This window comes from Palaemon carinicauda, chromosome 10, assembly GCF_036898095.1.
Source record: "Palaemon carinicauda isolate YSFRI2023 chromosome 10, ASM3689809v2, whole genome shotgun sequence".
Lineage (NCBI taxonomy): Eukaryota > Metazoa > Arthropoda > Malacostraca > Decapoda > Palaemonidae > Palaemon > Palaemon carinicauda.
Genome location: NC_090734.1, coordinates 154,889,410 through 154,912,581, shown reverse-complemented (window position 1 = coordinate 154,912,581; position 23,172 = coordinate 154,889,410). Strand labels below are relative to the sequence as shown.

The window sequence follows — 23,172 nt, the reverse complement described above, 5'->3', positions numbered from 1 at the left end:
GGTCCAATTCCTTCAAGATTTCGAGTCTCCATTCTGTATCAGATGACCCAAAACCTTCTCCTTCTTGCCAGTAAAGGAATCGAGGGGTTATCTTTGGGAACAGCTGCAGTTTGTCCTCAGTTGCAGCCGACTTGGGATCACAAGAAGCACACGGGGGAGAGTCACCAGTATACCTCTTCAGCTCGGACTCAAGGACATTCATCTCGACCTGTCTCCAGACCCTCCCCCGTCACATCGCCCTATAGCACGATGTTGGATACATCGCAACGTCCCTCGCCTTCGAGTAATACTACTCTGTGACCCAGGTGCTACAAGCTGGAGTCTGGAAGCGTCTAATGACCTTCGCAGCCCGCTTCCTGCAGGGCGTGACCCACAGGAGTCTCGATACGTTTTCTATCGCTCTGTGGTGGCTACACAACAGCTGGTCTAACCTCAGGCTCCTTTTTGGACAGGTAGCAGAAGGTTGAGGGCATTGTTATCAGGTTTTAGTCTGCATGAACGAAAGAAGTATGTCTGGCCCTTATTTCTTTCTTCATCATCCCCTCTACGGGGAAGCAGCATCCTGGTCTCTGCATAGCTGACCTCGAACCTCTGCAGGTAAACCATGCTTCCTTGTGTTCCGAGTATTGAGTCAATACTGTCGCGTCCCCCATACCCTGACAAGGTGGTATTGGGAACGTCCTAACCCAGAGTTCCTTCTGGAACTCAAGGTCAACTGCCTAGGACTGGTCACACTTCTTCCTTCACACACAAGCTTTTGTAGGCCACACGGTTCCTTGCGGAGCAAGGAACTTGTGAGGTGAAGGGACTCCTTTTCTCGAGTGCGACTCACTCGGATCCTAAGTCCCCGGGTAAAGCCAAAGCCAGTATGGCTGGGGACTTTCCACCCTACCTAATGGGTAAGTCACCCAATGTAAATAGCGTGGTTTGTATTTCGGTTACGGAACAAATGACAAATTCGAAGATAATTTGTATTTTTCCTAACCATACAAACCTTAGCTATTTACATAATATTTGCCCGCCAGCCCTGTCCCCCAAGACAAGTCCTACCTCTAAGTGAAAGTGAGCATTCATCTGTGTGTGAGGGGGGGGAGGGGTAGCTAGCTACCACTCCCCTAACCCCCCCCCCCCCCCGCTAACTAGCGCAGGGGTAATACACCTTCGTTAAATTCTAAAGGCTCGCCATTTCAGCTGCGCTAAAAGGTAAACCCAATGTAAATAGCTAAGGTTTGTATGGTTAGGTAAAAAAATACAAATTATCTTCGAATTTGTCATATTTTTAAAGTCTTCCATTTTCCTACTCAGTGTCTGAATTTCTGCCGCACACAGATCCTATATACTAATTGTGATTCTTGACTCTCATTACATAGGGGATGTCATCATCATCATCATCTCCTTCTACACCTATTGATGCAAAGGGTCTCTGTTAGATTTCGCCAGGCATCTCTATCTTGAGCTTTTAATTCAAAACTCCTCCACTCATCATCTCCCAATTCATGTTTCATAGCTCTCAGCCATGTAGGGCTGGGTCTTTCAACTCATCTGGTGCCCAGTTAAATGTTTGGTGAACTAATCTCTCTTGGGGAGTGCGAAGAGCATGCCCAAACCATCCCCATCTACCCCTTACCATGATCTCATCCACATCTGGCACTCGAGTAATGTCTCTTATAGTTTCATTTCTAATCCTGTCCTACCATTTATCTCGTAATATCCTTCTGAGGTATTTGTTCTCAAATCTACTAAATCTGTTGGAATACCTCGACTCATGTCCGTACAGTAACACCGATCTCACTAAACTGACATATACTGTAGCCTGATTTTTAGATGTAATTTCATGCGATGTACCAATATTTATTCACCAGTACCTCATCTCCCTTCACTCCCTTCAGGTTGTACCCCTCTGAAGGATAGTGCCATTGATGCACGGAAGGACATTACTACAGGGCCTTTGTAGCATCCCTTCAGGCCATACTGAAACCTACTTTTTAGCTTTCTAATTCATCTTCATTTCTGTTTTCTTTCCTCATTCTTGCTGTACGACTTCTTCCAACTCTTAGATCACAGTACATGGGGCACTAAGATAGTTTCCGAGTCCCTAATGGAGAAGCATGCAGAAGTCAATATTTAAATCATCTAAGTTTCAGTGAGTCCTTTCTTACCATTTCTGTTTCAGCGAGTCCTTTCTTACCATTTCTGTTTCAGCAAGTCCTTTCTTACCATGCTCATAATTTCTGTATCATGATACCTTATAGCGTGCCTTCCAGGGAAAAGGAATCCTCGTATTTATGGGCTAATGTTTTAGCTTGTATTTATTGTCATATTTGTGTACATTTTTTTTCGGACCTTGAGAGTAGGATAGAGTTGGTAACTTTATTTTATAGAACTATTAAGATTTTGTCACTTCTTAGACCTGGCTGGATTTCTCACACGTTTTAAGGAAATGACATAAACTTCATTAAATTGGCCAGAAGATTGTATAGTAAGGTTACTGTATAATTAAACATTGTGTTCAAGATTGGATTTTGGTTTTAAACTACTGTACATCTAGAATAGGTGTGGTAGTTAGTTTTATTTTAAAATAAGATGAAGATTACTCAAGTATTCAATAATTGTTAGTGTGATTCTTGCTTCTTGATTATTTAAAGCTGAGGAGAACTTCTAATGCATACAGTATCTTATTAACCTGCCTCTTACACTTGCAAAATATAGTTACTTTGTATATTTAATAGAAATTTCCTAGAATTGTTCAATGTCATCTTATCCTTTTTTTATAGCATATCACAGCAAGTGCATTGACCCGTGGTTAACCAAGAATCGTCGAGTGTGTCCCGTTTGCAAGAGGAAAGTGATCACTGGGGATGAACGGCCCTCAGACTTAGAAACAGACTCTGAAGATGAAAGTAGTCCCCTTATAAATTCTGATGGGGGAACTCAGGGCGGAACTTTCGCCGAACAGCGGGTGAGTTAAAGTTGTTTGTGTCTCGTACATGGAGATTGCATAAATGTGGGATTTTGAATGACATGTCATGAAGGCCTAGAAAAAGGGACGTACAAGAACAACAACAACAAATGCAGCCGTTTTTAGTCCACTATAGGAACAAGGCCTCAGACATGTCTTCATGGCCTTCCACTGTCTTGGGTTAGAGTTCTCTTGCTTGAGGGTACACTCGGGCACGCTATTCTATCTTATTTCTCTTCCTCTTGTTTTGTTAAAGTTTTTATAGTTTATGTAGGAAATATTTATTTTAATGTCACTTTTTAAAATATTTTATTTTTCCTTGTTTCCTTTCCTCGCTGGGCTATTTTCCCTGTTGGAGCCTTGGGCTTTTAGCATTATGCTTTTCCAACTAGGGTTGTAGCTTAGAATTAATAGTAATAATATTCATGTCTGGGGCTTGGCCAGTTTTCATCAACAAACTGACCAGTGTGTATTGGTGATTGAGACATAAGGAGACATTAAATCCTCTTAGATTGCTTTGTGGAGAGTCATTGCTTTTAATTCATGTTATTGTTTTCCTTCTTTTATTGTCATGTTTTTCTTCTTAGACTGTACCATTACTGAAAGTCTCAATTTACTTGCTTTCAGTGTCTTGATACGATAACCGTGTCTACCTTTCCCAAAGTTAAATTTCATTGAATTTTTTTCTCATTTAGATTATGTCAGATAGACATTTATGCAAGAAAAATAGTTCATCAACCTTAGGTGATCCTGATACTTTTTTCAGTCTATTATTATTATTATTATTATATTATTATTGAGTGTAGTTGGAAAAGTGTATGGTAGAGTAATGATTAATAAGATCAAGGATAAAACAGAGAATGCAATCTTAGAAATACACGGTGGTTTTAGAAGAGGTAGGAGTTGTATGAATCAGATTTTTACAGTTAGGCAGATATGCGAGAAATATTTAGCAAAAGGTAAGGAGGTGTATGTTGCGTTTATGGATCCGGAGAAAGCGTATGATAGAGTTGATTGGGAAGCAATGTGGAATGTGATGAGGTTATATGGAGTTGGTGGAAGGTTGTTGCAAGTAGTGAAAAGTTTCTACAAATCTAGTAAAGCATGTGTAAGGATAGGAAATGAAGTGAGTGATTGGTTTCCAGTGAGAGTGGGTTTGAGACAGGGATGTGTGATGTCGCCGTGGTTGTTTAACTTGTATGTTGATGGAGTGGTGAGAGAGTGAATGCTCGAGTGCTTGGACGAGGATTAAAACTGGTAGACGAGAATGACCATGAATGGGAGGTAAATCAGTTTTTGTTTGCGGATGATACTGTACTGGTTGCAGACACAGAAGAGAAGCTTGGACAATTAGTGACAGAATTTGGAAGAGTGTGTGAGAGAAGGAAGTTGAGAGTTAATGTGGGCAAGAGTAAGGTTATGAGATGTACGAGAAGGGAAGGTGGTGCAAGGTTGAATGTCATGTTGAATGGAGAGTTACTTGAGGAGGTGGACCAGTTTAAGTACTTGGGGTCTGTTGTTGCAGCAAATGGTGGAGTGGAAGCAGATGTACATCAGAGAGTGAATGAAGGTTGCAAAGTGTTGGGGGCAGTTAAGGGAGTAGTAAAATATAGAGGGTTGGGCATGAATGTAAAGAGAGTTCTATATGAGAAAGTGATTGTACCAACTGTGATGTATGGATCGGAGTTGTGGGGAATGAAAGTGATGGAGAGACAGAAATTGAATGTGTTTGAGATGAAGTGTCTAAGGAGTATGGCTGGTGTATCTCGAGTAGATAGGGTTAGGAACGAAGTGGTGAGGGTGAGAACGGGTGTAAGAAATGAGTTAGCAGCTAGAGTGGATATGAATGTGTTGAGGTGGTTTGGCCATGTTGAGAGAATGAAAAATGGATGTTTGCTAAAGAAGGTGATGAATGCAAGAGTTGATGGGAGAAGTACGAGAGGAAGGCCAAGGTTTGGGTGGATGGATGGAGTGAAGGAAGCTCTGGGTGATAGGAGGATAGATGTGAGCGAGGCTAGAGAGCGTGCTAGAAATAGGAATGAATGGCGAGCAATTGTGATGCAGTTCCGGTAGGCCCTGCTGCTGCCTCCGATGCCTTAGATGACCGCGGAGGTAGCAGCAGTAGGGGATTCAGCATTATGAAGCTTCATCTGTGGTGGATAATGTGGGAGGTTGGGCTGTGACACCCTAGCAGTACCAGCTGAACTCGGTTGAGTCCCTTGTTAGGCTGGGAGGAACGTAGAGAGTAGAGGTCCCCTTTTTGTTTTTGTTTCTTTGTTGATGTCGGCTACCCCCCAAAATTGGGGGAGGTGCCTTGGTATATGTATGTATGTATTATTATTATTACAGTATTATTATTATTATCATCATCATCATCATCATCATCATCATCATCATTATTACTTACTAACCTACAACCCTAGTTGGAAAAGCATGATGCTATAAGCCCAGGGGTTCCAACAGGAAAAATAGCCTAGTGAGAATATGAAACAAGGAAAAATAAAATATCTTGAGAACAGTAACAATATTAAAATAAATATTACCAAAATAAACTATAGGAACTTTTAACAAAAAGAGAGAAAGAGAAATAGGGTAGAATAGTGTGCCCTCAAGCAAGAGATCTCTAACCCAAGACAGTGGAAGACCATGGTACAGAGGTTATGGCACTACCCAAGACTAGGGAACAATGGTTTGATTTTAGAGGTGTATAGACTATGAATGTCCCGGATGTGAAAGACTTGCACATACTGGCATTTCTATTTGTTTCTCAAGATATTTTGGCTAAATTAATATAAAAAAAAATTTTGCCGTTTCCTTTTTTTCTTCATCTCGATATGATTGACTAATTTGAAAGAAACTACTTTTTGAACCTATTTTAAAAAATGATGATGACACCACCACGGTGCTGACTTAATTATTATTTTGTTTTTAAAAACAATAGGAACATTGGGTGTGATATGATCTCGGGACAAGCCGATATCTTTCATGGTCCCATTTGTGTTTGTATGAAACTCTAGATTATGCTTTCATAGGTCTGTAGATTTTGTAATTAAGAACTGCATTATCGGGAATCCGTTTCAGTTGCTTCACCTTTGTTTGGGCTTATGCATCCTGAAGGAAAAATTATGATCATAATAGTAAAGTAACGTTAATGTCGTTTTGTAAATATATTATTGGTATAAAAAAGAACTCGGTTGAGTCCCTTGTCTGGCTGGGAGGAACGTAGAGAGGAGAGGTCCCCTTTTCTGTTTCATTTGTTTGATGTCGGCTACCCCCCATAATTTGAGGAAATGTCTTATATGTATGTATGTGTAAGAAAAAGAACATTACTGACTACGATGCCAGATTACTCTTTACGGAACATGTTGAGGAACACGGGAAATCAACTTTTATATATACCAATGGCTCCAAATCTGATGCTGGCGTTGCATTAATAAGGGCGCTTCCTATGGTTTTGGGATATGATAAATCAAAGGGGTTTCTCAGTTTTAATATTATTTTTTATATTTCAACTGTAATACATTTGTTTTAAATTAGCTGAGCACTTGGATTTCAACCAAACATGTTCTCCCACCAGGAAAATCCATTTCAACAAGCGCAGCGTTTAGCCGAGAGAAGACGTAGAAACAGGAGACCTTCTCGTCATCTTGAATGCGGCCCCGAGGGTTATCAGCGGCTGGCGGATTCAACAGACGACGATGACGATGAAGAGGAGGAAGAAGAAGAAAGTGATTCAGAAGAAGACAAATCATATCAAGAAGCAGGTACTAACGCATGGCTTTGTTTCAACAGAAAATTTGTGATTTGCTCATTAAATTTCAGTTTATGTTCTCTGTGAAAGAAAAATTAAGCTTCATATAAAACCAGCAGGTAAATTGAAATCGATATTGACTGATGAAAAACATTAGGAAAGAATTGTTTTGTTTATTAATATGTCATTGGTTCATTATGAGTTCCTTTTTTTTTGGTAAGATTATTAATATATTTACGCTAATTTTGAGATCAAACAAGAGGCTTTTAAGTGAGAGAGTAAATTTCCTCGAAGATATTGTTTTGGGATTTCAGAATATCAATATGTTCTGTATTACACTGTATGGTCTAAAGCCAGCAGCAAAATTAACTATAATAGTTTTGTATAATCTCCTCTAACATCAAAATAAATAGCCCTAGTTACTTGGCATTAACATTGATTGTTAATTATAGATTTTGATTTGACCTTGTTTTTAATAGCATAGGGTAAATCTTTTCCACAATACAGCGGCCCAAGGTTTCCAAAGTAGAGGTAGAATGTATGTATGCTATGAGACCTGGATTTGTAATATTTTAGCAAGTGTTGTACATACTTTTCAAAGTGCAGTAGGTACTGTATTCTAATTTGCACTATTATTATTATTATTATTATTATTATTTGATGTCGGCTATCCCCCAAAATTGGGGGAAGTGCCTTGGTAGATGTATTATTATTATTATTATTACGAGCTAAGCTGTAACCCTAGATGCTACTAAGACATCGATGGGGAAAGTAGCCCAGTATAAAATTATAAAGCAAGATAATGCAGAATATTAGGATTACTGTACATAATTTAATGCTTTTCGTTTGTACACAGTTTACTAAAAGTCTACTATCTATAGAACATTGATAGGGAAAACAGCCCAGTACAAAATTAAAAAGGAAAATAATACAGTATATTAGGATTACATAATTTAATGCTCTTCGTGCGAAGTCTTAATTATCAAGGTGCAATATTATTATTATTATTATTATTATTATTATTATTACTAGCCAAGCTACAACCCTAGTTGGAAAAGCACGATGCTATAAGCCTAAAGGCTCCAACAGGGAAAAATAGTCCAGTGAGGAAAGGAAACAAGGAAATAAATAAACGATATAAGTAATGTAAATCAAAATAAAATTTTTAAAAAGCATTAACAACATTAACAAAGATAATTCATATATAGACTATAAAAAGACTTAAGTCAGCCTGTTCAACATAAAAACATTTGCTGCAAGTTCGATCCCATTGTATTTACGAGAACTAACGTGTTTTGCATCGATTGCTTGCGCAGGAACTGGCCGGTCCAAAGAGGAGGGTGCTGGACCAGAGGCTGCTGAAAGTGCCAATGAGGAGGAGTCAAATCCCTCACACAAACCTTCGACAACTGTCAGCGTCATGGTCCACGACGCTGCCGGGGCAACGAGAAGATCAATAGGTAAGACTTATTATTATTATTATTATTATTATTATTATTATTATTATTATTACTTATTTACTAAGCTACAACCCTAATTGGAAAAGTAGAATGCTATAAGCCCAGGGGCCCCAACAGGGAAAATAGCCCAGTGAGGAAAGGGAACAAGGAAAAATAAAATACTTTAAGAACAGTAACATCATCAAAATAAATATTTCCTAAATAAACTAAAAAACCTTAATGAAACAAGAGGAAGAGAAATGAGAATAGTGTGCAGAGTGTACCCTCAAGCAAGAGAACTCTAAACCAAGGCAGTGGAAGACCATGGTACAGAGGTTATGGCATTACCCAAGACTAGAGAACAATGGTTTGATTTTGGAGTGTCCTCCTAGAAGAGCTGCTTACCATAGCTAAACAGTCTCTTCTACCCTTACCGAGAGGAAAGTGGCCACTGAACAATTACATTGCAGTAACCCCTTGAGTGAAGAAGAATTATTTGGTAATCTGTGTTGTCAGGTGTATAAGTACAGAGGAGAATATGTAAAGCATAGGCCAGACTATTCAGTGTGTGTGTAGGCAAAGGGAAAATGAACCGTAACCAGAGAGAAGGATCCACTGTTGTTATATTTGAATGAATGGATGGTGTTGTAGTACTTGACATGCAAGAATTTTTTGTGGATCTGTTTCTCCATTCCTCGAATGTTTTTTGAAAGCAGTTTATTTGCCAACGCAAAGGATAGCATTTTCATCATATCCTCCTTTTATTGAAGTAAAATGTTTAATGTCCTTTACTTTCTTATTTGGACGTTAAACATTTTACATTTTGAAAATTATTATTAAAACTATTTTCGTAACAGAATTATTAAAATTATTATTACGCTACAGAATTATAATGCAGTAGTAATAATTTTATTACAAGAATAATTTTGATAATTTTAATTATAATAATTTTAATAATGTAAAATGATTAATGTCCTAATAGAAAAGAAAAGCACATTAAACATTTTACATTATTAAAATTATTCTTATAATAAGATTATTAAAATTATTACTGTATTAAAATTCTGTAGCGTTCGACTTTTATGATGTGTCAGTGTAGCATTTTAACCAGCAACAAAATTTAACATCGTTTAGCATTCAAGGTACAGTATCCCTTTGTTCATGGTAATGCCATATGATTTCTAGTCTAAATCTAACTAGATTTTAAAGGGTTTTCAATTGAAAAGATTTATTTGTCTAAACAGGTAACCAATTTAGAAAAAAAAAAATACTAATGGTGTACAGTTCATGGTAAACCAGGCATTATAAGCTGTAAAATTACTTTAAAGGCTGCTCATGAATGGCAGAGGCAAGGGACGGTGACATTGCCCTATCAAGCAGGACAATGCCCTAGAGACAGACCATATATACATATGATCAGTGCCCAAGCCCCCCTCTCCACCCAAGCTAGGACTAAGGAGGACCGGGCAATGGCTGCTGATGACTCAGCAGATAAACCAATAGGCTCTCCCATCCCCCCATCCTTAGCTCACAAGGATGGTGAGGTTGCAGCGACCAAAGGGAACTACTGTAAAGAGTTTGAGCGGGACCCGAACCCCAGTCTGGAATCACCAGTCAGGGATGTTACCACATCGGCCACCACAACCCTAGTATTGGCATTTTAGTGTCGAGACCCCCAGCCATAGCATCTTTTGTTTCTTTTAGGTATGGCTGGTCACACAAAACAAATATCCATATTTTGGGTCTGATTATATTTATAGCTATGGATTACGGCAGTTTGGACAAGTGCAGTACTGTAACGTCATGCAGACATAAACTTTTTGGGTTTTCTGAACAAAATTCACAAGTGCTCTTGGATATAACTTTCATCCCCCATCCATATACCAAGGCACTTCCCCCAATTTTGGGAGGTAGCCGACAACAACAAAAGAAACAAACAAAAAAAGGGGACCTCTACTCTCTATGTTCCTCCAGCCTAACAAGGGACTCAACCAAGTTCAGCTGGTACTGCTAGGGTGACACAGCCCACCCTCCCACATTATCCACCAACTTGCTGAAAGGAAATGATGAAATGCTGAGAAAAAGTCCCGTATTAAACTCAAAAGTTTTGGTTGCAATTTTAGGCAACGTTTGAAATTGAAGCTTATCTCACGGAAAAAATCAGTTGGTTGGATGATTACGTGAAAATTTCAGCCAATAGTAAAAGTAGTTTGTTATCATGTACACAAGTATGAACTACACAAAGTTCCTATGTTAATCCGGTAAATTGAATTAATTTGCCCATAGAATCATACACATGGTAGTATACATAGAGTGCTCCTTATGTTGAAGGAATTCTGTGAGTCCAAGGTTGAACATGACATATGATAACACTTGTTTTGAACTAAGATAAGCATGTGACAGGGTAACAGATCAAAGTTAGTACCAGGGCATTGGAACCAGGCCATTAAAAATGTCTTGTAGAGAGATTTGCATGCTAAGCTGTGTTTGTAGATAGGGTGGTAATATCTTGATTTCATGAGTAAGGTTTCCTTAGAATAGGATAGCAGTACCAGCTGAACTCGGCTGAGTCCCTGGTTAGGCTGGAGGAACGTAGAGAGTAGAGGTCCCCTTTTTTGTTTTGTTTCTTGTTGATGTCGGCTACCCCCCAAAATTGGGGGAAGTGCCTTTGGTATATGTATGTATGTATGTAGGATAGGCAAATGTAAAATAAAAGCTTTATGATGTCCATAGAAGTCTGTGATTCACTGTAGATAAGTTTTTAGAAATTTCACAATCTTGAAGATATAAAGGCTTTCATGAGTAGCACAGGCAAGGTACTGCACCCTAGACACTGACCGTATATACATATGATCAGCGCCCAAGCCCCCTCTTCACACAGGGAGGGCCAGGCAGTGGCTGCTGATGACTCAGCAGGTAGACCTATAGGCTCCTTGGAAACTTCCCATCCTTAGCTCACAAAGAGGGGTTGGTTGCAGACACTACAAGAAATTATCGAGCTTGATTGGGCTCGAACCCAAGTCCTGCAGAATGCCAGGCTGGGATGTTTCCATTAGGCCATCACAGGAGAGAAGGAAAGCAGGTGTTCAAGTGTAAAGAATAGTCTAGGCACTCAGCTGTCACTGGGGTGCCTGGGACAGAACACGCTCGATAGCTTAGAGATTACTGGAAAGGAGAATTTCCTATATACTGCCAAGTTCATACTTTGTTTCTCTTCTCTTATTCGCAGACAGTTCAAGTTTATGTAGCCAGAACAGTTCTTCATATCAAGGCAGTCCTCCCGGTCCCGTGCAGATTGCTGTCGATGTCATCAACTCCCCGCCACCACCACCACCAGCCTCTCAACCCTCTACTCAGAATAATGAAAACCCTGAATCTGATCGAGACTATGTAGTGTGAAGTGTATTCTTCATGTGTTCTATTTCATTATCAGAGTGATTAATATGATTTATCATTGACTCTAATACATGAAAACCAAAAATTCTAGGTATCTTTTTCATTAATATGGAAGTTTAAATTGAAATTCTATATTTCATGAACACAGCAAATTTCTTTTATTTCCCATCTCGTTTGCGTAACATTAGAAATTGTGTATATTATATATGCAGTCAAGAAAAAAGTTGATGAGTTTTTGGTTGTGATGTGATCACTCAAGAATATTTTGCCAAGAGGAAATGTAAGTATATATAAAGACTGATATTCTTGTATTCATTTACATAACATTTTTATACAGGGAAGTCTTTACTAATTGCAATTTCAGCCTCAGTAATAGCCAGTTTCCAATATAATCTTCAAATAAAGAGAGTTTTACTTTAGTCATGGATAAAATTAACCTAGTTCTCAAACATCCTGAGCATCGAGCATAGACTAGTCGCGTAACATAAAAATGTAACCTGCTTCATTTTTAACTTAAGTCTTTCGTGAGTGGCATTGTAGAAGGCGAGTCACTTGTCCCTAGTTTTTAAGCCGAGAAAATAAAGTGTTATAGATACAAACAGAATTTGTCTTTTGAACCTGTTAATGAGATAATACAGGACTGTATACAGTATTTCAGCGATGGCAGTTGAGCTACTGGGTACTTGGGAAGGAAATCCAATCGCACCTCAGATCATGTCTGTTTCGAACAGTGGAATTTGTAAAGGGAGTCAGAATTGAAAACTGTTTAAATATAAAGGTCAGAATATTTTACTTTGTATGTTTTACTGTATTAAAATTCTCTCATTGATAAAGGTAATTTTTTTTTTTTTCGGCAAGGTGAGAAAATTATATTAACCCTTTTACCCCCAAGGCTATTTGGAACTTTCCAACCCTTAACCCCCAGGCGTTTTTCTTTTTCAAGCACGTTTTGCAATATTTTTTTTAGATTGCGCTGACAGTCTTAATTTTCGTCAGAGAGAGGTCAGGTTGGTCTCATTATTTTGGAAAATGCCTGAAGTTTCTCATAAAGTTTTCAAAAATATGCAAAAAAAAAAAAAAAAATGCAAATAGCAGTTTTTTGCAAGGACGTACCGGTACGTCCATGGGGGTTAGGGGATGAGTTTTGTGAAACGTACCAGTACGTCCATTGGGGGTAGAAGGGTTAAAGATTTGAAAGATTTTTGTTATCTTGATTGAAACCAAATTCAGCTCTCAAGTGATCAGAATGAATTTTGACATCTTCAAACATCTTGTATAAATGATACTGTAATTTTACCCCACAGATCTGATATTTAAATTTAATTCAGCAATTTTCAACGGGTAATGGTTATTCTAAACCATATCGTTTAAGGTAATAAAAATGTTTACAACTAAAATGAATTAGAAAGGATTTTATTTTTATATAATGGCTTATTCTTAAGTGATTTTTCAGCACTGGATGTTCCTCAACAAAATTAAGGAAATTATTGGAATATACAGTTTACAGTAAATATATTATATAAGGTAATCTCAGTTGTATTTTGCCATTTTCACATATTTAGAATAAATACAATGTCTTCCATAGGCTTATTTTAACTATTGTAGAAACATAGTCATGGTAAATTTCCCATTGGAGAAAATTCGTAAATTTGTAACAACCAAGTCATAAAACTTGTAAAATTGCAATGTTGTATATTCTGCTATGTTAAGAAACTCCTGTTGTTCCCATGTCTAATTTTACAAATTAAAACAACTTTGAAATACAGGTTTAAGTCCATCGAGTTAATTAACACTCATAATGCCAGTTTGCTTGGGCTATTCATGATTTGACCACTGTATATCTATAAGATTTCCTGTTACTCAGGTACGGTTAATTTAACTTACTCCCTTACTTATGTACTTTTTCATTTCGATCACATGTTGGGACAAAATTGACAGCAATTTCAGAAGTTACGTCCCTAGTGTAGAATCTATCATAAGAATGTGAGGGGCCTTGAAACTTGAGCTTGATAAAAAGACTGATTATTAAACCCAATAAGATGCCCTCTTTGTGCCACATATACAGCCCACGTGTAGGCAACATTTAGGAATCTTTTTTTAGTGTCTTTTTCTGCCTTGTACTTTGCTTTCAATCCGTGTTCATTTTGATTTCCCACCTAGCTGTCCAACCTCTCGACTTTACCCTAATCCCATCTTTTCTTCCATGAACCTTGAGCAGGCTGTCAAGTTTAAAAATGGTTAAATTATTGTAGTGCAAAATTAAGTAATGGAATACCTATCTTAATTAAAGATAGTTGAATACTATTCTGTTCTGTATCCAAAACTGTTTAAAAAAAAAAAAAAAACTTTAAAAAAGTATAGCATATTTTGTTATCTTTAACCAATTGCAACTGCTCATTGCAGACTTGGCTGTATCACTATTTTAATCAACACTAATTCTCCTGTAATTTTGGCAAAAATTCTTTATATTGTTACTGAAACCAACATTTCTTTTCTACAAGATGGAAATGAGTCCACGTTGTCCCGTACAGTTCCATTTGCTATATTCATAGCTTGACATCTTTCTTCTGGTAAATTATTAATGAAGCATTAATTGTTAATTTTTACATTTTTCCTTTGAATTTCACTATTCTATTGATACATCTCTTCCTAGAATGTATGATTAGCAGAGGGTCATGTATTTTCAAGGTGATTTCTTATAGCTTATTATCAACTATTCACTTGTTTTCCATGCACCTTCATAGCCAGTGTATCTCTTACCAAATAATGAATTATAAAACGTTAGTAACTTGTAAAAAGTAAAGACTTAACTGTATGATATGCATTACACATATATAGTTTACAGTACAGGTAAATATTCACTGTAAACAACACTTTCATTATATGTAGTGAAGATGACTCGCCACGGTACGTGGATTTAACGCTTGTCGATAATTCTTCTTCATTGAGGTGAAGATGATTGATTTAATCTCATGTGGTTTTATCCAAGTACTGTAGTAAGAAATCAGCATTTTTGGGTGCTCATAGTAATTTAGTTTAGTTATACTGTAATGAATTATTCAACTAAAAATCATTTATTCTTGTGAATGTAAAGAAAAGAATGGTTACATTTAAGATATGAATAACTTTCATGAATTAAAATTTTTGGCATAAAACTATATTTTGCTTTGACAAATATGGCCAGTGTTCAGCTAAGTGTTATACCGTAAACCTTTTCAGGAAAATTTATATTATCAAGTTTTTTGTTTTTTGTTTACATAGAAGGAAATATTAAGCTGGTTTACCTTTCCAAGCTTAAGTACTTTTTACATTGAATGTGTAGTGTTTATATAAAAACTTTTGATTTAGCTAACTATAGTAGGTTGTTGTTAATCATTTTATTTCAACGCACTTGTTTTACCATTACAAAAACAGTTTGGCCACACAGGCAATGTTGATCTCTATGTTAAATGCAATTAAGGATGAAAAATGTATTTTAGTCCCATTTTTACCATTAATATATTATCGTTTATGTTACAGTATTTGTGTACGAACTTTTTTTTTTAAATATCTCTGATCAGATTCAATGAACACTGTAATGCTTTTGAGGATTTGTAGATATATATATATATATATATATATATATATATATATATATATATATATATATATATATATATATATATTCTTAATTGCATTTACAGAAAGTCCTCGGCTTACAAACTTAATAGGTTCCAAGGTATTTATAAATTGAATTTTAAATTCGCCTCACTCACGTGCCTACAATTTTCAGCTGCAAAAGTCAACAAATAAGTTTCGTATTGCAAATACCTTCTTGTTTACTGTATTAAATTATACAATACTGTTTAGTTTACAGTATATAGTTATACATTTTTAAAACTATCTGAATATCGGTTGAAATTTGTTTGTAAGTTGAGGACCAGTATTAATTTTTTTGTCTCATTTCCTTTGTTGCACATATTTGAATTAATGTAAATGTTAATTCTCATGTCATTTAATCCATCTATAATGGGATACAGTTATGAAGCAGATTCCACAATAGCTCATGGTGAGTTTGGATTACATTATCATCATCACTAGCAACAAAACTCAACCATTTTTTTGCTACTTATTCACAGGGTTCAGTTATGATTTCGTGCTGCAGGTCTGGTCTATCTTATTGTTGCTTCTACGTTTTTTTTTTAATAAGGTTTTAGGGAGTAATTCACATATTCTAGATATGTGCATTACTGTATATAGTGAGAATGAAACAGAAAATTGATACATTTTATAAATGCAAATGTAATGTGCATTTTATAGTTTGTATATTGATGAAGGATTGATAATTGACCGTTTGAAGTGCCCAAAGTCATTCGGAACTCCCTTATATTTGTAAGGACAAATTTGAAATAACCATATCAGTAATAATGGCAATCTTTATATTGTGTTTTGCCTAATTTAGATGGTTTCCTTGTGTAACAGTTCTAGCAGCAACTTATTTTTAAAATGTCATTACAAGTACATTGTAATTATGTACATATTTGTCACACATGCCTTCACAATGCATTTTATAACAAAGGGGATAGTCTTGAGTATACTGCAGATGACTGAATATCATTTGTGAGTTTTGTGCGAGGTCAAATTTGCTTCCCAATAAGGTTTAGTTTGTTTTCATTAGGGATATTAGCGATATTGAAATCGTAGAAACTAGCACCATAAGTTTAGCCATTTGTATTGTCCGTTCAATCAATTTTACCATCTGATTGTATGCTTTAGATTTATTTTGACTAGCTTCGTTCCTAAGATAAATTTTAGTACTGTACAGTATTTTAAATATCTTGTTTCAAGACATCAAATGAAGATATGGCCAGCATATACTGTATTGTCTTTATTTAAAGTAAAATTAAAAGTTATGCACATATACTGTGAAGAAGTTAGAAAGTTTTGAATGAACTCAATATGCATCCAGTGATATTTTTATGTCAATCAGGGAGAAATGTTTGTAGAAAACTCTCTGTTAGTGAATATTCTTTGGCATCACTGTAGATTTTAAACATTAGAAACACCACTTTGTTCCTACGTGAATGCAACCATCGTTCTTAATAAGAATTTAACCTCTGCAAAGCAGAAAAAGCCATGTAAACTTATAAATGAGGCGATAGTTGTTGCCTCGTAACTTGGCTGATTAACCTTTTTGTCTCTCTTTTCAGAGTAATTGTTGTTTTTTTGCTGTTTTGGATGGTGATTACATGGGGAGACATGGCTGTGGCATGGTAAACACCTGTGGAAATTACAGCTGTTGCATGAGCAAGTCAGAGGTGGGTTCCCATCAATTTTAATGTCTTTTGCAGGGGCATGACTTCGCAGTCATCCCCATGACCAATTTGGGTGTGCCTCATCTACAGTGAGTAAAGTTCGCATCACAACAAAGGAGAAATTAGTCCAAGAGGGATTCTTCGTTGTGTGACTTAGCAACACCTAAACATGCCAAAGAACCTTTATAGCATCTTCTCTTTTTTAAGTTTGAAGCCTGCTGTCTTCTTCGTCTTCCTTTTGAGCTGGGTCCTCCGGAAGAATTGTTAATGAAAAGGGAGACGGCACCTTGCCATCATGGCATGCTTTGAAGGAGGCAGAGGAAATACCTAACCCTTAACAAAGATAGTACTCCTGTGTCTCTCTCTCAAAGTATGTCTTGATGTGCTACCTAACAACGATCCTTCAAGGACTAGGACCTTCAGAAGCTATGTCCTTTCTTAGTGTTTGATGACACCTCAACAGTAGAGACACTAATAGAGGTGTTAGCGGATGCTAGGACCCTGTAGTCTTCCCTTGCTGAACTCGCCTTTGGCTGTTTCACCTGCAGAGGAGCGACGTGATGTGCCCTTCAAAGTCCTCGCTTACTGTTGCAGATGATTGTGTTTCATCACCTGCTGCAGTTGTAGCGCCACCAGCCTGGAAATCATTGTCATCACTGAAGTGGTGCACTCGCCTTCTCCGACCTCACTTGTTTCTGTCTTCTTCCTCACTTGCACCCAAGTATTCAGATGTAATGTTTGTCCTCCCAAAGAGATCATCGAAGCCCAGGAAGATGGTTTCTCTCGCGATATTGACTAATATCTCCACATGTATACTTTAGCGGATGAGTGTGATACTGGAACCCAACCAAGTCTGGAAAGGTGCTTCCGAAAGAGATACGAACTCATGCTCCAGTTACCAGTGCTTAGTCTTGTGCCAAGTTGTGTGTGTGCACTGTTGGTCGGGACGTTGGCCGTCGCCCTTGTTCCACTCCTACAAAGACGACTACCCCTAAGAGATCTGCCAGAGCTGGAGGAGAAACTTCAAATAGTTCTTCTCGCTTGGCTGAGTGACGAGAACCTGTCATGCATGTGCGCTAAGGAGGTAGATTGTCACCCACTGTCCCTGCATATTCCATCTTCACATTCCCAGTCTACAGGTACATTGTCACCACAAGATTGATTTCCGAATGCTCAGTCTTCCACGTTCGGACACACACTTCAACGTCTAGAGATCCCGATTCCAGTTTCTTATGAGACTCCAACCCTCGGTCCCTGTTCCTCCCTGTCACTGACAGGCATTGCATGAAGATCTAACATTATGCCTTAAACCTTCCAGTCACAGGAATTCTCCTTGGTACATGGCCGGTCAGTTTCAAGCCAAGATCATGTTTCAGAGCGAGACGTTCCAATGCATCATCATGACAAATATACCTAACAGGTGACACCTCGAGGACGCTGTCAGCGCTCTTCAAAGCAACAAGAGACCTCATCATGATCTTTAAGGATTCATCTGCCAGTGATAGGCAATTGGTGAATGTGCCCTTATCAAGCCAGTGGCTCTTTAGCCTCGGCTCCCAGCAACATTCGTCAGTTAATTCTTGGCTGCGGAATACTATCCTGGTTCCATTCTCCAAAGAGAATAGTGAACCTTATTTGGTTCACATTTAAGTTCCCCATTTGAGGGGGGATAATCTCAAGAGGTTATCAAACCTACAGCACACAACTCAGGTCCTGTGTCAGCAGACAGTCTACTTTCATCAAAGTCCTAGTCCTCATTATTGAGTTCAACGACCTTTTGGAACGCTACCATAGAGCCCATCAAGGGCGAGATGTCAGCTATTAATCGACACTTTAGTGGCCCCTCAAAGGTCGAGACCCATCCTTCAGCTACATTAATTGGTTCTCATATGTCAATTCTCAGATCTGTAGAATTTTCTACGCTCAAACAAGATCCTGCCTCCAAACCTCTCTCAACAAACCAGGTTCTACATGGAAGGGAAGAATTGGATCTTTCATCTCTTCCAGTTGAACCAGCAGTAGTAGTGCTGACAGCAGGAAGCACAGCAGAGAGACTTATGGGGTACTTCCTTCTTAGCCTCTGAGTCTGTTGCTTCCATGGCCAGTTTCAAAGTGACATCCTGGATTGACCACTGGTCGGAGAAGTTGCATATTTTAATTCCTCTCAGGATTTTTAAGATTCCGAGACAAAGAAATAGACAGACCTGTTCCTATCAGGCACAAAACCAACAATGTATTTGGCCTATCAGTCAATGGGCCAAGTTATTTCCCACTTCACTGTTCAGCAGTTGAGAAACCTAAGGAAGCCTCCTGATTTCGGTCTGTCACTCCTAGCCTGTTCCACCCAGAAGAAAGGCAGAGACAATGTACCTCCCTTTTGCCCCTAACTGTGACATGCAAGGATGGGTGGTAAAGAAAAGGAAGGGGACACTAATGACAGCAGTCCCCTCCACTGCTGGTAGTGACAGTTACCTGTCCAACCATGGGAAACATATAAGTGACATGGAGCAGAGTTGGGTAGTAGAAGTCCTCAAGGACAGATAACACCTTCCTTATATCAGCTCTTTACCTCCCCCTCACTTGCTCTCTGATGACATTCCTGTCCTACCCTCCAGAATCTGTGACAGCAATAATGAAGAATGCTCTGTGAGTTCTCAAGGATTCTACAGTAAGCTCTTCCTGGTGAAGTTGGCCAGAGGATGGAGACCAGTCATCAACCTTTCTCCTCTGAACATGTTTGTTCTACAAATTTCATTCATGATGGAGACGACAAGTACAGTACATGCAGCTATTAAGAAAAAGACCATGCTTTGTGTGGACCAAAAGGACCATACCGATCCATCAGTCCGACAGAGTACCTTCGCTTCGTTCTCAAGGGATTTGTGTACCATATCAAAACCGTGTGCTTCGGACTTTCTGCCATTTCCCAATTGTTCACATTCTTCTCATTTTGGGCCCACTCGAACGGTATTCGTCTTCTGAGGTATAGCGATGAATGGCTTATCCTGTTGTCCTAGAGGATGCAGTTGCTCCAATACTTTAATTTTTGTAACAATCTAGGAATCATGGTCAATTAGATCGTAGTCCAGCTTGTTAACCTGTTGGAAATAAAGACAACTTGGGAGTTTGAAAGGCAGTAGAGCTGTCAGCAAGAAGAAAACTTTACCCAACACCTGCAGCTGTTATGGGCACGCAGTAGGATAGGAGGGGTCCCTACTACCTTGCGTGGCAAAGGCTTCTCTGCCTTTGTGGTTCCCCATCAATAGATTTGTTCATCACCCAGCTGAACAAAAAGCTTCCAGTGTTCTGCTTTTCGGTTCAAGATCTGTAGCCCACCGCTGGAGGATGCCATCGGTCATCCCTAGGACAACAATGGCTGCTTATCCCTTTCTTTCTGCTTGATAATTTTTATGAAGGATAACAAAAATTAGAAGGACTGAAATGGAGAAACCCTTGGGGGGCTACAGTACTGTACCTTCCAAAAATGGGTTTTCCCTTGTCAAAACAAACTTCAAGTGCAAGAATGTGTAATTTAACAGACCAGAGAATCCTTAGTGGTTCTTAAATTTGATGAAGGAACTTTAATTTGAAAATACCTTTGATGAAATTACTATTTACAAAAATAATCTATAGCAAACTGTACTGATGAGACAGGATCAGACAAAGTTGGGGTTCTGAAAAGCAAAGGTTTTCCGTGGCAGAATCTCGAGTCGCTATAGTTTTCTCAAGCATCGAACCAGGGACAGAGGGTTCCTTTTCATTCACAATCAAGACAGTTTGAAGAATCTTACTATTACTGGTTTCGTTATGGATAATGCTTAATTTCTTCAGTGATGATGGAATTTTATCGGCACCTTCATTCTTTTATGGCGCACTTTTTATTCCAGTACACTACACTACTTAGTTCAGCCATTTTTTTTCTTTAACAAAATATGCAATGGAATCTTACAAAATCCAGTTATATTGTAGTTTTTCAGTAGAAAGATGCAAGGTTTGAATATTATTTCAGGCCTGAAATTTACTTATATTAAATAGGAAATAATAAAAATTTATTTTTCATTACATTAATAGCTATTTTGTTTAATGGTCTGCATAACTAGAACTGTTGCATTATTGATATTTACTTTATGAACAAAACAATTCATACTATATTAAGTTTGTTTTTCTTGTTTGTTTTATGCAACTGAAGGAATATGTTTAAAGAGCATACAGTAATGTATTTAGAGTATATTGTGAAGCTCCTGGTTTCACTTCTGTTAACATTTATCCAATATTATATGTTCGTAAATGAGGTTAGTTAGTGTACAGTATGTTGATATCAACCCTTAATAACTCATCCTAATTATTTTAAGTACATTTATATAGTCAAATGTGATAAACTATTACTTATAATTCATGTCTTGTTTCTGTAACCAAATTTTGTTAATGAATTTATGCAGGTTTATTCAGCTCCCAACAATTATTTATCAAGGAAATAACCAAGTACCTGTATAGTGTATCAGTTACATGGTTTTTATGTGTACAGAAAGCAGACACACTTTCAGTTAGAGATGTTCCCTTACAGGATTCCCCATACTGTACTAATCAAATGATTAAACAGGGAAAATCCCTCAAGGAATTTAGCATATACCCCCCAACACCCTCGAAGCTTCAGCAAGCAACAGGAACGAGTGGAGAAGCGCTAAGTTAAAGTGGGTACGTACCTCTTAGAAGAGAATAGAAGAGTCAACCTGTTAGCTGAACGACAGCAACGGGCAGAAAGAGCAAATCAACCACAACCACCTCCCACAATTCAGTGTGATCAATGCCTTAGATTATTCAGGGCATGAATTGGTCCACGATCTGTGAGAAGGCTCACCACCTAGACAATAATTAACCTACTGTGACCCTCTCCTCTATTAGTTCTAGTGGGACTGAAACTTATGATAGGCCTATTCGGATACGAGTACATGCCGACGACGAAACAGGGAGTGGAAGAGTCCTTAGTTCTTTCACAATACTACCACATGTATAATTTATAATTGGCAACAAAATGTGACCACACCACTAAGTAAAACCCAAAACAAAAAATGCAGAAAATTTCTTGATATAAACACCTAACAATGTATATTTAAATCTAAAATGATATATGATTTCATTTTTCAGTCATTTCAAATTTTAATAATGCACAACATGTGATTACCTGTTAATAAAATAACATATAAATATATCATTTATTTTTATCAAAATATTGTATATCAATGGTATTCAAACTATTGATTCAGGTATGCCTAATGAAGAATAGACTACTGGAATATCAAGTAAATATGAAAGGTAGAACATATTTGTTTTTTGGCCCATAAAAATCAGAATAACAGAATTCATACATTATATTAAATACTGTATATCAATAAGTGTGATATAATTGAGGTTAAAATAATAATCTTGAAGTAATGGTCAGCCTATCTCAAATTTCCTCTATAGATGAACCAATTTTTTCCTATTAAATACTGTATCCACATTCATATGAAAAAAAACAAAATAAATATAACAAAATGTTAAATAACTATAATAGTTTTCAGATGATCATTCAAATACTATATCTACATTCATATAATAAAAGGAAACCTACTGAATATATAACAAAATGCCAAATAACTATTGTAGAGTTTTTAAATGACCCACTTTTCAAAATACACCTTGAAAGACCTGTCCCTGTTTGTACCTATTTCATAACTTTACGGTACAGTTGAACACATTGTAGTTTCACTCTGAATATCCGTTATTCTTAAACAGGAGATTTACTCGGCCACTCGACCTTGGTGAAAAATCTGAAATATTTGACTACCTTTAGTGACTTACATATGAAGAAAATGTTAATGAAATTAATCATAAGTTGTAAACTAAAGAATAAAACTTTTTCTTTCTGTGAGCCTCTGAGAAACTTGCATGAGCCAACAATAAAAAGATTTAGTTCCATTTCTCAAAAGTAATACCATAAGACAACTATAAAAAATTCTGAGGCTCAAGCCCAGTTACATTAATTCAATTTCTATTATTATTATTTGCTAAGCTACAACCCTAGTTTGAAAAGCAGGATGCTATAAGGCCAGGGGCCCCAACAGGGAAAATAGCTCAGTGAGGAAAGGAAAAAATGAAAAATAAAATATTTCAAGAACAGCAACATTAAAATAAATATTTCGTATATAAACTATGAAAACTTTAAAAAAACAAGAAAGAGAGAAACCAGACAGTACAGCGGCCGAGTGTACCTGCAAGCAAATGTGACTCATACATACATACATATACATATACCAAAGGTACTTCTCCCAATTTTGGGGGGTAGCCGACATC

The 23,172-nt window shown here is 37.4% G+C and overlaps 2 protein-coding genes across 2 annotated transcripts in view; one reads left to right on the top strand and one right to left on the bottom strand.

Annotated features, from left to right (window-relative positions):
* Positions 1–21,235, top strand: part of LOC137648888 (E3 ubiquitin-protein ligase RNF13-like) — a 108,287-nt gene extending 87,052 nt beyond the window's left edge. The window contains exons 8-11 of the mRNA XM_068382063.1: positions 2,775–2,959; positions 6,537–6,723; positions 8,027–8,170; positions 11,379–21,235. Coding sequence (XP_068238164.1) covers positions 2,775–2,959; positions 6,537–6,723; positions 8,027–8,170; positions 11,379–11,548 — 686 coding nt within the window. The 3' untranslated portion in view covers positions 11,549–21,235. The remainder of the gene's footprint in view (positions 1–2,774; positions 2,960–6,536; positions 6,724–8,026; positions 8,171–11,378) is intronic.
* Positions 21,236–22,040: 805 nt separating this feature from the next.
* Positions 22,041–23,172, bottom strand: part of LOC137648889 (replication factor C subunit 4) — a 72,763-nt gene continuing 71,631 nt past the window's right edge. Inside the window, exon 11 of the mRNA XM_068382065.1 lies at positions 22,041–22,649. The gene's annotated coding sequence lies outside the window, so the exon portion shown is untranslated. The remainder of the gene's footprint in view (positions 22,650–23,172) is intronic.